Here is a 17,046-nt window from a genome sequence, read left to right as displayed (position 1 = left end):
ATATATCCAAACTATCATCTGTGCCTGTTTCAAAGTAAAAAATGGGGAGGAATGACATCTGAGGAACAAAACAGGCACAGATGACAGGAGAGGGGTAGTGGATTAATGTGCCGACCACCATTTCCATTAGCGCGTTTCCTCTGGAAAGCGCTACAAAAGCAATTTGTAATCACTAAGTAAGGTTCCTGGCACACTAGTGTTATGCCATACATATACTTTATCATCCATCATCTATCCATGTATAACGGACTGACACAGATTACTGATCTCTATAGGGACAGAACCTGTCTGTGCATGGGCTCTATTTGGCTCAGGTTACATACAGACTTTTTGTAGAATAGCAGTCGCAATCCATAGCAAAGTTAGTCACGCAACAGTCACATATACACGAAACTTTCATTAAACTATCGTGTGAAAAAATATCAAGACGAAAGGCATAGGGTGAAAGATATTGCATGCGAGTCTCACAGAAGACGCGACTGTCACCGTCATGAGATAGCTGCTATTGACAATGTCACCCGCAAAAATCTGTTTGTAGCCTCAGCCCCAAGACCTCTTTTATGGCAGTTCAAAAGCGAAGCAAGCCGATTAGGCTACCAATGCCCGTTTCAGTGTCCAAATCCCATGCGGTGCCGCATTTTAGCATATGGAATTATTGCTTTTATTTTCAGAATACATGGCTATGTTATATGACCAGTCATGTTAACATCAGTAGAGCCTAGCCATGCCTCTTTCCTGAATGCTAAGACAGCCAAGTAATGCCCAGCTCAGTTTGAGATGTTGCAAACCTTGGTTGCTTGGTTTCACATTCACTTACCTGCTCTCATCATATCTGGACTATCTGTTTTCTTAGCAGGGGACTGTAAAACGCTCTGATCTATAGAGGGAATACAAAGCGATACTTTAGATGACATGTAGCTGTAAGCGCAGAAATTGAGTCAATCAGAAAGTTTCCTTGTATCCACCTTAATGAAACCCAAATTGGAAATACTGTATAACTTACCCCTGGCAGTGTTCGCTATAGTCTGAAATAAAACAAAAGGGAATTAGTGTATTCTGACATGCGTCTGTGATAGGAAGCAAGTAAATTTACAGGTAACAATATGGGGTATGTAACAGCCGATACCTCACTGCAATGGCCGGGATAGAAGAAAATCCAATCCCGGCCGTTTAACCACTTAGGATGCCTCAGTCAATAGGGACCGCAGCATCTGGAAAGAGGGGGAGGGCAGTGCCGTCCAATATCCCATCGCCCCACCCCGGACGCGATTGTGAGATGCAGATGGTTGTCATGGCAGCCTGGGGACCTAATGATGGCCCCCAGGTTTGCCATCCTTCTGATCCTATTAAGCCCTGCCATGCGCCCTGCTCTGCTATTTACTAGGCTACAGGCGTGATGACGTTGTGGAGCAGCTCCATTCGTCGTGGGAATGGGGCGTATGTGAGTATATATTTTTTATTTGTTTGGGGGGCACTGTCTACAAGCGGGTGGTGGGGGCTGTATGGCACTGTCTACAAGGGGGAGGTGGGGGGCTCTATGGAACTGTCTACTAGGGGGAGATGGGGGGCTGTATGGCACTGTCTATAAGGGGGAGGTGGGGGCTGTTTGGCACTATCTACAAGGTGGGCATTATACTGTATGGGGGGCATTATACTGTGTGAGGGGCACTAAAGAGGCATTATAGTGTGCGGGGGGCAATATACTGTGTGAGGGGCACTAAAGAGGCATTATACTGTGCGGGGGGCAATATACCGTGTGGGGGCACTTAGGGGACATTATACTGTTTGGGGGGCTCTAAAGAGGGTATTATACTGTCTGGGGGCACTATAAAGGGCATTATATTGTGGGGGGCATTATAATTTTTTTATGGGGAATTTTCTTTATGATGGGGTGGGGCGCTGAAAGAAGATTTTGCACGGGGCGCCATCTATCCTGGCCGGCCCTGCCTGAAGCAACAAATCAGAGCTCAGCTTTTATTTCTTAACCTGCACCAATGCAAGAGCATCCAATGGCAGTGCAGCTTTCATGTTCCAGAGCAGTTTTAGAAATGAAAGCTGAGCTCTGATTGGTTGATATGTGCAACAAGGCCAGTTTTTCTGTTTTGATAAAAGACCCGCAATTCCCTATGTATGGAGACTTTTAATTCAATCTCTACAGGCATCTAATAGGGCATATCCAAACTTTTTAGAATCCAGGCACTATCACACGGCAGCCCTTGGGGCCTTTTCTAAAGACCTGAAATGCCTGTATAGGGTAGCTCCCTTTCTATGATGTTCATATACCTGCACCTAGGGTTATGGGGTCCGCTATTTTATTAATATAAAAGCTATAACACATAATTGGTATTGAAGCATGTGTTATGTGGAATGCACGCCACTGCAGTGTATGGTCTAATTACTCTAGGAAAGTTGTACTGATTATCAAAATAATGCAAAACATATGCAAAGCCCAATACAAGAGGTCAAAGATATATTTATTAATAAACATCCATATCAAAAATGGGTCCAAAGGCTTAATTCAGGCACAGGAGTACGGAATACAATGCATAGAACATGCAAAAGTAGTTATATTTATATGTTTCACAAAAGCTATAGATTCTCATCTTAAACTGCAGACAGAAAATCTGTGTGCTATGGATGGGGACGAGCGCTCGTTACTCTGATCGCTCGTACCCATACATCATTATTATGTCGGCAGCAAGTTTCCCTGTTTACACAGGGAGATGTGCTGCCGACAACGATAATATTTCACTTTTTTTAAACGATACGACCAGCAGATGACCGAGCGTTTGCTCGTTCATCTGCTGATCGCTGCCCTGTTTACACAAGGCAATTATCGGGAACGAGCGTTCTATGCATGCTTGTCTGCCCGATAATCGCCCAGTGTAAAACCCCCTTAAAACATACACGTCAGAAGCATTTCCAGGTGTATGCAATGTATGCAGAGCACAAACATAATGTGAACCTAGCCTTATTGATTCTATTACACATGTGGGATGTTTTATATTTTTATGACAGGAGTGGCTAGTAACTGTCATATAGCCCATTTAAACATGATACAGTATATTAGTAACACAATGGGTGTATTAAACTACAGCCAAAATTTGGGATTAATAATCCAGGTTAAATCTAATTTGATTTACACCTCCTGTTTCTAAAGCTGGCCATCCACATGACCCCGGATATGACCGCCGTTCTGATAATTTTCACTATCGGGAAATTGGTTGTTAAAAGTGCATATACTGCAAGATACCTGCAATGACAAGAATGATTTTTCCTGTAGAAATTAGTTTCATTCCTTGCAAATATTTCTTATGTGACTCACATGTAATATTTTGTACTATAACATAACACATCATGCCATTTAATGATAAATTACTGAGAAAAATTTCAAAAGAAAGAATACAATTTCCATCATTAACCCCTTTACGAATGCCATACGGCTATATACGTTTCAACTGCTGATGCCTTGTGCAGTTGTCACTTATATAAACGTTGGCAACCTGGAACGGGGTTCAATGAGTGCAGTGCTGCTTCAGTGTGAGCAGCGCTGCACTCTCATGTCTGTCGGGGCTTTAAGAGCCCCGGAATACAACCCCCACTATAGATAGCACCACACACAACCCCTGAAAAAGCCCCCTATAGATAGCGCCACCTAACTTCGCTCTAGGAGCGGAATCCCCGGCCAGCACTCTGGGGGGCGGGGTGCTATCTGCAGGGGGATGGTGCTATCTGCAAGGGGATTGTGCCATCTACAGGGGGGTGGTGCTACCTGCAGGGAGTGGCACTATCTACAGGGGGTGTGGTGCGGTCTACAGTGGGGTGCTATATACAGGGGGTGTGGTACTATCTACATGGACACTGTGTGTGGCACTATGTGGGCACTATCTACAGTGGAAACTGTGGCACTATGTGGGCACTGGTACTAGCTACAGTGGGCAATGTGGCACTATCTACAGTGGTATTGTGTCACTATCTACATGGGCACTGATGTGTTTTTACAGGTGGCTGGGACAAAAAAAAAAACTAACGAAGAAAAACGGTCAGACGGCCGGGAAATGGATTCAAATTTTGAGACACAGTGATGCAAAACAGCCATAAAAGATTGACAGTTGACCCATTATTAACTGCCCTTTTTTTCACTTCATGTGAATATAGCCTTATAACCCTCTTCACTCTCCGCTCACAGCGATCCAGGGTGATGGAGAGAGGAGATGACAAATTTTTATTTTTACAGAGCTGTACAGTGTGTGTGTGTATATATATATATATATATATATATATATATATATATATATATATATATATATATATAAATTACAGAAAAAGTGTTTTTTTTCCACATTCTTTGTGATTTGTCTGCTTATAATAAAAATTTAAAACATGGAATTAATTAAGCCAATCTAGAAAATGAAAGCCTCATAAGTCTTGTAAAATACAAAGTAAAAATAGTTGTGATAGTCAAAGCGGTTCCAAAGATATTATCGTTTAAAGAAGTGCATATCAGAAATGGAAAACTTGACCTGGACACAGGGGCATCAATGACCCTTGGTCATGAAAGGGTTAAAAACTGACTGCTGTGTTATGAGCCCTAAGTTTGCCCATACAAGCAATAAGCAGAGTCCTGTGCATAAAGACTGTGCAGCTCCTTTAGCAAGCACAGAGCCGAACAGACTCCATGCATTGCTGCGCAGGCTCTGTAGGACTCCGCGTGTACAGACATATTGTCTTTTTGAAGTTATAGTTCTAGGGGTGAATGCCTCCATACATATTGGATCCGATGGAGCATACCATGATTTCTAACGGATTAATAAGGAAACCAACAGAAAAAAACATCTGTATGCCTATGTATGAAATCAAAGACCCACGGAGGTACAGTAGGGTCCCTATGTACCTATTTGGCATGCCTATTACAGCTCCGTAGAAAACAGATTCTAGAGCTCGCCGTCACTGACTGCCGGTGTTACCCACACACCGGCAGCTGCGAACACAGGACTCTGAAGCCTTGCCGGCGTGTCCTTCCCCTGAGACGCCAGCACACACTGCTCTCTCCTCCGGCTGATGCCCGTAAGGTGCCTCGTCCCTGGTCTTAAAGGGCCAGCGCATCAGGAAATTCATCCTAAACCGATCCCAGCATACTAGGACTTTAAAAAGAACCCTGCCCACTTCCACATTGCCTGAGCAATGTTGTGTCTAACCCTGTGTTGGTCTGCAAATCTTCCAAAGTGTTATCCTGTGTCCTATATCCAGTGTCCGCGTCTGGTGTCAAGTCCTGTGTCTGTGACGACTTCAGTGTCTGTGCCAAGTCAAGTGTACAGTGTCCGTGGCAAGTCAATTGTCCTGTGTCCATACCAAGTCAAGTGTCCTGTGTACGTACCAAGTCAAGTGTCCTGTGTCCGTACCAAGTCAAGTGTCCAAGACGACGTCAGTGTTCAAGTCCAGTTATCCAGCACAAGCCTGCTTCCGATAGTCTGGTACAAGCCTGCTTCCGATAGTCCGGTACAAGCCTGCTTCTGATAGTCCGGTACAAGCCTGCTTCCGATAGTCCGGCACAAGCCTGCTTCCGATAGTCCGGCACAAGCCAACTGACCAGGTACTCTCGCCCTAGTGTCTGTCATAGACTTTCCGTTTGACCAGCTGTTACTCCGCTACCGCGGAGCGGTCCAGTGGGTCCACATTACCCCACAGTTGTGACACAGATTCACAATACGGCCGTGTGCATGAACCCTGCAGTCAATAGTGGTTTGAGTGAGATTTCTGCTCCCTGTCACTGATACCCAGACACTACAACTGAAAAACCCAACACTAACATTTCCAATTTACAAAAGTTGCATTTTACAAAATATTCATTTCTTCCTTTCATATAATTTTGTGCATTAGTAAACATGTGCTTTATGGACATACTCATCTGATTTATTTTAGGCAGTGGCGTAACTATAGGGGTTTCAGCGGTCGCAATTGCGACCTGGCCCCGAAGCCAGGGGGCCCGCGGCCCCCGGACCACATCAATGAAAAGTTACTACAGTAACTGGGGCCTAAGTAATAAACTACACGGGCCCCCGTTACTATAGTAACTGACAGTACTTACATTCTTCCTTCCGGAGCGCAGTGGCGGTCCTGACGTCACAGCGCTGTGTGCAGTGCATGACTTCACAATGGTATGCGTTGCGCATCATCCCGACCCTGGATGGAGTCAGGACCTCCGCTGCGGCCGAAGAGGAGGCTAAGATTAATATTACTGTCTGTGTGTTATTATAAGGCTGGGTTCACACGACCTATTTCTCAGACGTAAACGAGGCGTATTATGCCTCGTTTTACGTCTGAAAATAGGGCTACAATACGTCGGCAAACATCTGCCCATTCATTTGAATGGGTTTGCCGACGTACTGTGCAGACGACCTGTTATTTACGCGTCGTCGTTTGACAGCTGTCAAACGACGACGCGTAAAAATACAGCCTCGTCAAAAGAAGTGCAGGACACTTCTTTGGACGTTTTTGGAGCTGTTTTCTCATAGACTCCAATGAAAACGGACGTAAAAAACGGACATAAAAAACGCCGCGAAAAACGCCACGAAAAATGCGAGTTGTTCAAAAAACGTCTGAAAAGCAGGGTCTGTTTTCCCTTGAAAACAGCTCTGGATTTTCAGACGTTTTTGGTCACTACGTGTGCACATACCCTTACTGTCTGGGGCTGATGGGTCGGGTCCGACTCACGGGATCCCCGCCAATTAGCTGTTTTGAAGCGGGTGAAGAGCTCGTATGAGCACTACTTCCCCTTCATTCCGGTCACTTTATCACACTGTGAATCGCCGACACGGACGTGTCAGCGATTCACAGTGTGAGCAAGTAAGGGAAATGAAGGGGAAGCAGCGCTCGTATGAGCTCTGCACCCCCTTCAAAGCAGCTGATTGGCGGGGATCCCGGGAGTTGGACCCCGACCCATCAGCTATTGATTGCTTATCTTGAGGATAGGCCATCAATTTTTAGGGACTGGACAACCCTTTTTAAGCCTACCATGTGTTAGGCTTAGATACAGGCCCACAGCAGACAGTAATCTTATACTGTATAAGATTACTGTCTGCTGGACCCTGTATCTCAGCCTACCTTAAGGTTAGATACAGGGTCCAACAAACAGTATCACACATGAAATCTAAGCCTACCATATGTGTTTGGCTGTGTTTATATCACCGTTGCCCTTCCGTTGAGGGGTTCTGTTGAAGGTTTCTGTCGGGTAACCCCTCAACGGAACATTGATCTCCATGGTGACGAAAACGTTGCTAAAGGTTTCCGTTTGTCAATGTTGTGACAGGGTTCCGTTATTCCGATTGAAGTTTCGGCCATGAGAAGTTTGGGGAGGGGGGCCCAAGAAGAATCTTTGCATCGGGGCCCATGAGCCTTTAGCTACGCCCCTGCTTTTAGCCATTGTATACTGTAGTGCTGCAAGACTGTATTGTTTGCATTATTTGTTAGCACAACAGATAGAGAATGATAGACTTCATATTAACACAATTATGTATTATCAAAGAATAATAATGGAGCTGTTTAATGCTAGCGGACCTCACAATGTGTGTGGCACTACTGCCTACAATAAACTAATCACATACGTGAACATAGTAAGGCATAAAAACAAAAGACTATTATATTTAGAGTATAATCGAATAGAATAAGGGTGTGATAAGTTTTGGTTATCAGGTCAGTTGTGTCTACAGGGGTCAGCAACCTTCGGCTCTCCAGCTGTTGTGAAACTACAATTCCCAGCATGCCCTGACAGCCTTTGGCTGGAATAACAGATTGAGGCCAACAGTTGCTGACCCTTGAAGTTAGGTATACATGACTGAAGATTAGAGGTTTTACACTGGTCATACATATAATGCTTGCCATACATTAGGGATTTCAGATGGCCGTTTTCTTAACGACTGACGTTCATGGTTGGTCTGAGAAGGTTGTAGGCCACAAGTTAAAATGACAAATTGCCAATCAATCTCTGCCTTGATGTGTGGCCTGGTCTGGACTTCTCGTGATGGAATGCAGATCTGTCGTTTGCAGGACTGCACCCAACAAGGAACAAGAAAATCCAACATGGCAGATAAACTTTTCAACAGATATCTGTCTTTGGTCGGTGTCTGTCAATAGGCTTAATGGTCATCTACACCTTTGAAATCGTTTTTTTTTGTTTGCTTTTTTTAATAAAAATCTCAGTGTAATTGGTGAAACATTCAAAATACTTTTTATTAAAACATTTTCAGCACATAACACTTTCATTGTTTAATGAAAAGTTATACAATTATCCAATATACTTTCTGTATGAATTCCTCACGGTTTTTTAAATTCTCTGCTTTCAGTTATTCAATAGAAACATTCAATGTTTACTTTCAGCATACCTCCCAACCGTCCCGGATTCAGCGGGACAGTCCCGGATTTCTGAGCAGTGTCCTGCTGTCCCGGGCGGGCCGGTGGTATGTTCCGGACTCCCGGGGTCAACGGTATCTGCATCCTCAGGACGCAGATACAGTTGAACACAATGCTGAAGCATGGAACTGTCAGCTCCCTGCTTCAGAATTAGTACAAAGGACTATATGGACAGTGACGTCAGTGGCTCCTCCATAGCGGAATCCCCTGCCAGAGCGGTGCCGACGCAATGGCTGGGGATTCCGCTCCTAGAGAGAATCCCTGACGTCACAGTACATATATGGACAGTGACGTCAGTGGCTCCTCCTGGAGCGGAATCCACTGCCAGAGCGTTGCTGACGCTATGGCTGGGGATTCCACTCCTAGAGGAAATCCCTGACATTACTGTCCATATATGAACAGTGAGGTTAGTGGCTCCTCCTGGAGCGGAATCCCGAGCCATGGCGGCAACGACGCTCTGGTTGGGGATTCCGCCCCAAGAGGGAGTCCCAATGGCTACAGGGAGGGGGGGGTATCGCTATCTACAGGGGATGTGGCACTATCTTTAAGGGGGGGTGTAGCACTATCTACATGGGCACTGTGGCACTATCTACAGGGGATACTGTGGCCCTATCTACATGAGCACTGTGTATGCCACTATCTACATGGGCACTGTGGCACCATGTGGGCACTGGCACTAGGGGCAGCTAAGGGGGCATTATACTATATGGGGGCAACTATGGGGCATTATACTGTATGAAGCAGTTAAGGGGCATTATACTGTATGGGGCAGCTAGAGGGGCATTATACTGTATGAGGGAAGCTACAGGGGCATTATACTGTATGGGGCAGCTATGGGGGCATTATAGTTTATGGTGGCAGCCAAGGGGGCATTATAGAGCATGGTGGTAGCTACGGGGGGATTATAGTGTATGGTGGTAGCAATGGAGGCATTATACTGTATGGGGAAATCTATTGGGGCATTATACTGTATGGGGCAGCTATGGGTCATTATACTGTATGTGGGAATCTATAGGGGAATTATACTGTATGGGGCAGCTGTGGGGGCATTATGCTGTATGGGTCAGCTATGGGGGCATTATGCTGTATGGTGGCAGTTATGGGGCACTATAATGTATGGGGGCAGCTATGGGTCATTATACTATATGGGGCAGCTATGGGGCATTATACTGTATAGGGCATCTGTGTGGGCATTATACTGTATGGGGACATCTGTGTGGGCATTATACTGTATGAGTTCATCTATGAGGGCATTATACAGTATGGGGGCAGCTATGGAGGCATTAGACTGTGTGAGAGGCCCTATGGGAGCATGATACCGTGTGGGCTGAAGTGGGTGTGTATGGGCAGGGATTGGGCGGATTAGAGGCGTGGCTTAAAAGGGAAAAAATTGGTTGTCCCTCTTTGCGATACTTAAAAGTTGGGAGGTATGCTTCCAGGCATCCAGGTGTAACTTAAAGCTCATGGGCACCAGTGCAAAATCTGCAACAGAGATCCCACCTACCATGTGCTATTCATAATACTCGTGTCTTATGTGGCAGAGGAGCCTCTGGGCTTATTCAGGCACATGGCCCCAGGTTCAACTGCTACCTCTTTACCCCCTACAGGTACGCCTATAGTTCCAGGGGATAAAAGTCTATCCATGCTCATGCAACGGGCACACAGGTGTAGGGCGCATTACAAGGCATGGTTCTAATACCTGTACAGTAATTATAATGCTGTGTCCATCATATGACCAGGACATATTTTTATCCCTTAGAGGGAAGCAATGAGGGTTTACATTGATTGACTACCAGCAGAGATCTGAAAGTATTTTGGAAAATCTTATAAATTTTCATCATACAAAAATAACCTTCATTTGCTGAAACCATAATACTGCTTTAAGAAAGGCTGATTCACTCAATGCAGGCTCAGGTCCACAGGAAAAGCATGCACACAGTTCAGTTAGACTGGCTGGACACTGCACAGTTACTAAAAACACTATGGAACAGATTTACTAAGACTGGCGTTTCATACGCCAGTCTTAGCTGTCTGCTCCTCTGGAGTAAGATGCAATAGATTTATTAGGCGGCGCACGCCTCTTAATAAATCCAATGCATCTTTTCGCTGACGGTTGCCCACAATTGTGGTGTAAGAATTGTGGTCGCACGGCCGAGCCTCATGCCTCTTTCCTCCCCAGGTGCCTGATCTTCTACGCTGGCGCTAAACCATGGCTGAACACGTTCACACAGGCAGCAGAATCTTCTGTATCTGTGAATGCGCTAAAAGCATTTAGCGATGGTGCAGAAGGGCAGGCAGCCGTGGGGGTGGTCTTGTAGCCAAATCACCGACAGCCGACATTTTGAAAGCTATAGAAGGTACAATCACATCGTCAACTGTTTTGTAAGCCGTTCCAGGGGGAGCAGCTGGCCCTGAAATGAAGCGCAGGTGTAATTAATGGGGGTAGAATTTTCTTAATAAAGTAGGCCCACTTTTAAGGACATTGTGTCATGAGGTGAAATGTGTGACCAGGTAAGTAATATGTCTCACTGGTAAAAACTGATGCCCAAAAGTGAACTTCACCTTGTTTGTTCTGGCCACTTCTTGGTTCTCAGGTTCTGAATTTGCTGGCTCTGATGCTAAGCTCTCTTTGGTGGATGTGCTAGACATGCCGCTCTCCAGTAGTTCAATTTCATTTTCGAGCCTGGGGGAAAGGGGAAACAAATAAATTTTAGTCTGGCAAAGTACTACAGAAGAACTGTTATTGGTACAAGCCCCAATATGTCTACTATGGTACTATATCATCTAGGACTATATTCTGCTAAAGAGCAGAGTTATGATACATAATCTGAGCAATTACCAAATACAGCAAAATGTATGTTATATGGGGTGTAGAAGAATTCGCACCTAGGCTGGTGCATGTGGGGACCAAAAAGCCCCTCTGCCACATAAGAAGACACCAGTAGTATAAATGGCACACGGCAGGTAGGGGGTCCTGTTACCGATTTTGCATTGGGGCCCATGAGCTTCAAGTTATGCCTCTGTGACAGTACTCTGTAGACAGCCTCCTGGTACAGCTAATGGTTGACTTGAGAGACAAGGTAAAGATCGTGTCATAATTTTAAGATCGCTAAAATCCAAGGTTGCTTTTCAAATTTACCAACATACATTAAGGAGTAAAATGATTTGGAAGGGAAATTAAACTAGATAGCTACTAGACTGTTCTACCACTGTACGTAGTACAGATATAGCCTCTAAGCTACATTACTTGATTAACCAGCTATTGCTAGAAGATAAGTAACGCGCTCTGAAGTGGCCACCAGTGTCATCAATAAGGGTCCTTTTACATCGGCCAATTTTGGGCGTAAAAATGGGAGGCTGATCATTGATCGGCGCTCGTTTGCTCCTTTCACAAAGAGCTATGATCAGTAATGTATGGGGAGGAGGTATTGTATATCAGCAGCACATCTCCCCGTTTACACAGGGAGATGTGCTGCCGACAACGATTTTGTGCTGCATAAACTATACGGTCAGCCGATGAACGAGCTTTTGCTTGTTCATCGGCTGATTGTTGCCCTGTTCCCACAGGGAATGAACGTTCATATGAACGCTTGTTTGCCTGATCCTTGGTCCATGTAAAAGAGCTTTGGGCACATACTCATATCAGTTGCAAAGGATGCAATAAAAGGTTGTTAGCAGATCTAGTCTTGGAACAATAGTCGTTTGGTTGCAAATTGTGGAACGGTATTCTCAAGATGACTAGTACAGTGATTAAAAGGAAGTTTTATAAGATTATGCACAAAACTTTTTCCTCTCTTTTTGTATGTGAAAGTGTCTGTTCGATGGAAATAATAATAAGAACAATGTCAAGCTGCAACACGCGCTCTAAATTCTCAACGTAATATGTAGCTGCATTCGGTGAGGTTTAATATACTGTATATGTTTATGTAGACATTATTTATTGATCTGCTCAAGTAAAGGATAAATGTAAAATTGGTAGGAACAATAAATATAGAAAAACCTTTAAGCTGTCTATTTGAATAAGATTAAAGTCTGACAAGTTTAAGTGTAAGGGGACAATAGTCGTCTACGGTATTGCTTCCGTCAAAACCACGGAACCATTGCACAACGGAGATAAACGTAAACTATTTGCACCGGATCCGTCACCATAGATATCAATACCTATGGTTTCCGTTTGATTCAGTCAGGCTTCTGTTCTGATGGAAATCTCCGACGGCGCATCAGAACGGAGCCTTGATGCAGATGTGAACGAAGCCTTATGTCTTCTCCCCTACGCCACAATAAATACTAGAGGTCAATGAACTGTAGTTTCTATTGTGGCGCACGGGATCTAGAGATGCACCAAAAATATTGATATTAATAATTCTGGCGCATCATGGAGCTCCCCATGGAGCTCCCCCCCACAAACTTCTCCCACACATGCAGATGCTCTTTGAAATCAATGTTGATGCAAACGGACACCTATGGTTTCCGTTTGTTTCAGTCAGGGTTCCGTTCTGATGGAAAGCTCCGACGGAACGTCAGAACGGAGCCCTAACGCAGATGTGAACGAAGCCTAAGACTGCTGTAGTTGAGTATAAGTATTTATATTTTTCATATTGCTAACTTTATTTTTTTTGTTTTACAAGTTCCACTGGACCTATTGGACGTCGTAGATCCGGTGGACTACTGCGATGATCTACGTTTTTGTGTTTTTTTTAAATAAAATGGTTAACGAGGATTGTGTGGGGGAGTTTTTATTTCAATAAAAAAAAATTCTTGTGTCCGTTTTTTTAATACTTTATTAGCTCCTTAGTAATGGCAGTTGTCTGTTTGACGACATCCATTACTAAGACGAGGCTTGTTGTTAGCCGGTAAAAAGGCTAGCACTAACCCCCATTATTACCCCAGTACCCACCACCACCAGGGGTGCTGGGAAGAGCTGGGTACGATCCAGTACCCGACAGTCTGTAGTGATGGTCCTGTACAGGGGCGGCCACAGGCTGGTATTATTAGGCTGGGAAAGGCCAAAAACCGCGGACCTTCCCACCATCATAATGCTAGGCTGCTGCTCCTATGTTGATTCTGGCTGATTATAAAAAGTGGGTAGTTTTTTTTGTTTTTTTTAAATGACAAAATTGACGTGGGGTTCCCCCATTTTTCGTAACCAGATACAACTCAGCAGCAGCCTAGCATTACCTTTCACATCATCTTTCAGAGATAATACATTTTACTTTTTATGTTTTGAGATTTTTACCATTTATTCATCATGAATATACACCAGGGCTACGTCCACATACCTCTGAATACTTTCTTCTAGCACCTGGGTTTTCTGCTCATCTTCCTGCATCTGTTTCCTTGTTGCTTCATCTTCCTCAGGGGTGGAAGCTGGAGCACCCTCAAGTAGCCAGCGCTCCCGTAGAGCCTTAGACTAAAAATAAGAGGGAATACTTATTTAGCACTTTCATTAGTTTATTTACTGATATTTTGTCTTAACCATCTTCTGGAGTTCCTCATCTCCATTCGCGTGGCTGTTTCTTTGCTCTGCTTAAAGGGATAGCAATTGTTCTCAATGTAGTCTACTGGGTTCACATATTAAAATCTCATTTGTGATGATGCCAGAGGATTCGTTAGTGACTCTGTCCATCCGTATGTAGCTCCCCATGCTTTTAAATGCAACTTTGCTTTTTGCAAACTAGCAGTTTTATATAAGAACAAGCTCAATTTCCACCACTGCATAAACACCTTTAGGGTATGTTCACACGGCTTATTTTCGGCCATTTTTGAAGCCGTAAACGAACGAAAAACATTCCGAACAATCTGAAGCAGAACACCTCCAAACATCTGTCCACTGATATCAATGGGAAAAACGCGTTCCCGTTTAACGGATGCCTGTAACTTTGTTCATACAATGGCATCCATCACCCATAGGCTACCATGTTAAAAAAAACTGTAAGTATTAACAGGGGATGGAATAGTGTAGTCTACTACGCTATTTCATACCTTTTAATACGGTATACTCACGAATACTGGCCAGACGGAGGACAAAAGGATGCTCTTTTGGCCTCTGTCCGACAATGGAGCCCTTTGGACATGTTTAGCGTGTATATCGGGAGCTTTCCCGACGTACACGCTAGACGTAAACAAAGAATGTGATGTGAATAGAGCCTTATTATTACTAGTGAGGGATTCAATTATGGATAAGAGTCTTAGTAAATGTGGACCATTATGTTTGTTAATAATGACATGATACCTATAGAATATTTTTCAGGAATCTATAAAAAAAAAGTTTTTATAAATTAATTAATCCTCAGTTAGTGAGAGCATTTATATTGGGTTAGTGAAACAATATAGTAATATTGTTCTCCCTGAAAGATATGTCACTCTAATGAGACAATTATAAATGATAGATAATGAAAAACTCACTTTGAGGTGCTGCAACTGTCTTCTATCGTCTTCTAGTTGGCGCCTTTTGTTTTCAATTTCTACCTGACGCCGTCTTTTTTCCTGAAAAAAAATATTAATTTGTTGCAGAAATATCAGAATGTTATTTTCAAATAGTAAAATGTCAGAACTACTCCTAAAACAGCCAGTAAACAAATGTGCCTGTGATGGGACCAGTGGTTCCACGCTGCTAATCAATTGGTGGTGCTCAGTCAGCAGATGAAATCACTCAAAGTACGAATAGTCCACGGCACTCACCATTAGGGTATGTTCACACGGCTTAGCAAAATACGAGCGAAAACAGCTCCTGATTTTCAGATGTTTTTGTAACTACTCGAGTTTTTCGCGGAGTAATTTACGGACGTTATTGGAGCTGTTTTTCAATGGGTCAATGAAAAACGGCTCCAAAACTGTCCCAAGAAGTGACATTCACTTCTTTGACGCGGGCGTCTTCTTACGCGCCGTCTTTTGACATCAACCGGTAAAATTACACCTCGTGGGAACAGAGCATCGTAAAACTCATTGAAAGCAATGGGCAGATGTTTGCAGGTGTAATGGAGCCGTTTTTTCAGGCATAATTCGAGGCGTAAAACGCGTGTGAACATACCCTTAGAAAATAGTAGAAGTCTTTATTGTCAGTGATTCACAGCAGGTAAAAAAAACGAGGAGCAGACACATTTAGAACGACATGTCATTAGTTGCATTAATCCCCTCCTACTAGGGCTGGGCAATTAATTAAAAAAAAAACCCGAAAACAAAATTCATCGCAATTAACCAACGTCATCTTGCACATTTCGGTTTTTAATCCCCCCCCCTGCAGTTTTAACTGCACATATCTGTGTCCTCAGGACACAGATACAGTTGAATCCAATGGTAGAGCAGGAAGCTGTAAGGTCCCTGCTCTATCATTCCCTATGTATCGCTGGACGCTCACAATGATGTAATCGCGCCTGTCTGCGATAAGCCGCACAGACCGGAGGAGCAGAGGGATCTCCTCCACTCGTCGTTGGAATGGGGTTAGGCAGGAATGTATTTTATTAGGCACTATTGGGGCTGTGTGGGGGGCAGCTATGGGGGCATTATACCGTGTGGGGGCAGCTGTGTGGTATTATACTGTGTGGAGGGCAGCTATGGGGGCAGTTATGGGGGTATTAAACTGTGAGGAGGGCAGCTATATCTGCAGTTAACGTGTATTATACTGTGTAGGGGCAGCTAAGCATTATACTGTGAAGGGCAGCAATAGGGGGCATTATACTGTGTGGAGTACAGCTATAGGGACATTATAATGTGTGGAGGGCAGCTATAGGGGCATTATACTGTGTGAAGGGCAGTTATGGGGGCTTTATACTGTGTGGAAGACAGCTATAGGGGGCATTATAATGTGTGGAGGGCAGTTATAGGGGCATTATACTGTGTGAAGGGCAGTTATCGGGGCTTTATACTGTGTGGAGGGCAGTTATAGGGGCTTTATACTGTGTGGAGTGCAGCTATAGGGGCATTATACTATGTGGAGGGCAGTTATAGGGGCATGATACTGTGTGGTGGTCAGTTATAGGTGCTTTATACTGTGTGGAGGGCAGCTATGGGGGCATTATACTGTGTGGAGGGCAGATATGGGGGCATTATACTGTGTGGAGCAGCTATAGGGGGCATTATACTGTGTGGAGGGCAGTTATAAAGGCTTTATACTGTGTGGAGGGCAGCTATAGGGGGAATTAAACGGTGTTGAGGGCAGCTATAGGGGGCATTATACTGTGTGAAGGGCAGTTATAAAGGCTTTATACTGTGTGGAGGGCAGCTATAGGGGCTTTATACTGTGTGGAGGGCAGCTATACGGGGCATTCTACTGTCTGGAGGGCAGTTATAGGGGCATTATAATGTGTTAAGGGCAGTTATAGGGGCATCATACTGCGTGGAGGGCAGTTGGGCTTTATACTGTGTGGAGTGCAGCTATAGGGGCATTATACTGTCTGGAAGGCAGTTATAGGGGCATTATACTGTGTGGAGGGCAGTTATAGGGGCTTTATACTGTGTGGAGGGCAGTTATAGGGGCTTTATACTGTGTGGAGGGCAGCTATAGGGGCTTTATACTGTGTGGAGGGCAGATATAGGGGCATTCTACTGTTTGGAGGGCAGTTATATGGGCTTTATACTGTGTGGAGGGCAGATATAGGGGGGCATTATACTGTGTGGAGGGCAGCTATAGGGGGGGCA

The 17,046-nt window shown here is 44.3% G+C and overlaps 1 protein-coding gene across 2 annotated transcripts in view; it reads right to left on the bottom strand.

Annotated features, from left to right (window-relative positions):
- The window catches only part of PALM (paralemmin), a 109,858-nt gene that overhangs the window by 3,718 nt on the left and 89,094 nt on the right, over positions 1–17,046 (bottom strand). For both annotated transcript variants that reach the window (XM_075825349.1, XM_075825351.1), the window contains exons 3-7: positions 14,815–14,895; positions 13,689–13,819; positions 10,972–11,092; positions 1,004–1,025; positions 818–877 (exon numbers count right to left, since the gene is read on the bottom strand). In XM_075825349.1, coding sequence (XP_075681464.1) covers positions 818–877; positions 1,004–1,025; positions 10,972–11,092; positions 13,689–13,819; positions 14,815–14,895 — 415 coding nt within the window. The remainder of the gene's footprint in view (positions 1–817; positions 878–1,003; positions 1,026–10,971; positions 11,093–13,688; positions 13,820–14,814; positions 14,896–17,046) is intronic.

The sequence above is a fragment of the Rhinoderma darwinii genome, chromosome 1 (assembly GCF_050947455.1).
Source record: "Rhinoderma darwinii isolate aRhiDar2 chromosome 1, aRhiDar2.hap1, whole genome shotgun sequence".
Taxonomy (NCBI): Eukaryota; Metazoa; Chordata; class Amphibia; order Anura; family Rhinodermatidae; genus Rhinoderma; species Rhinoderma darwinii.
This window is presented reverse-complemented; position numbering and strand designations above follow the sequence as displayed.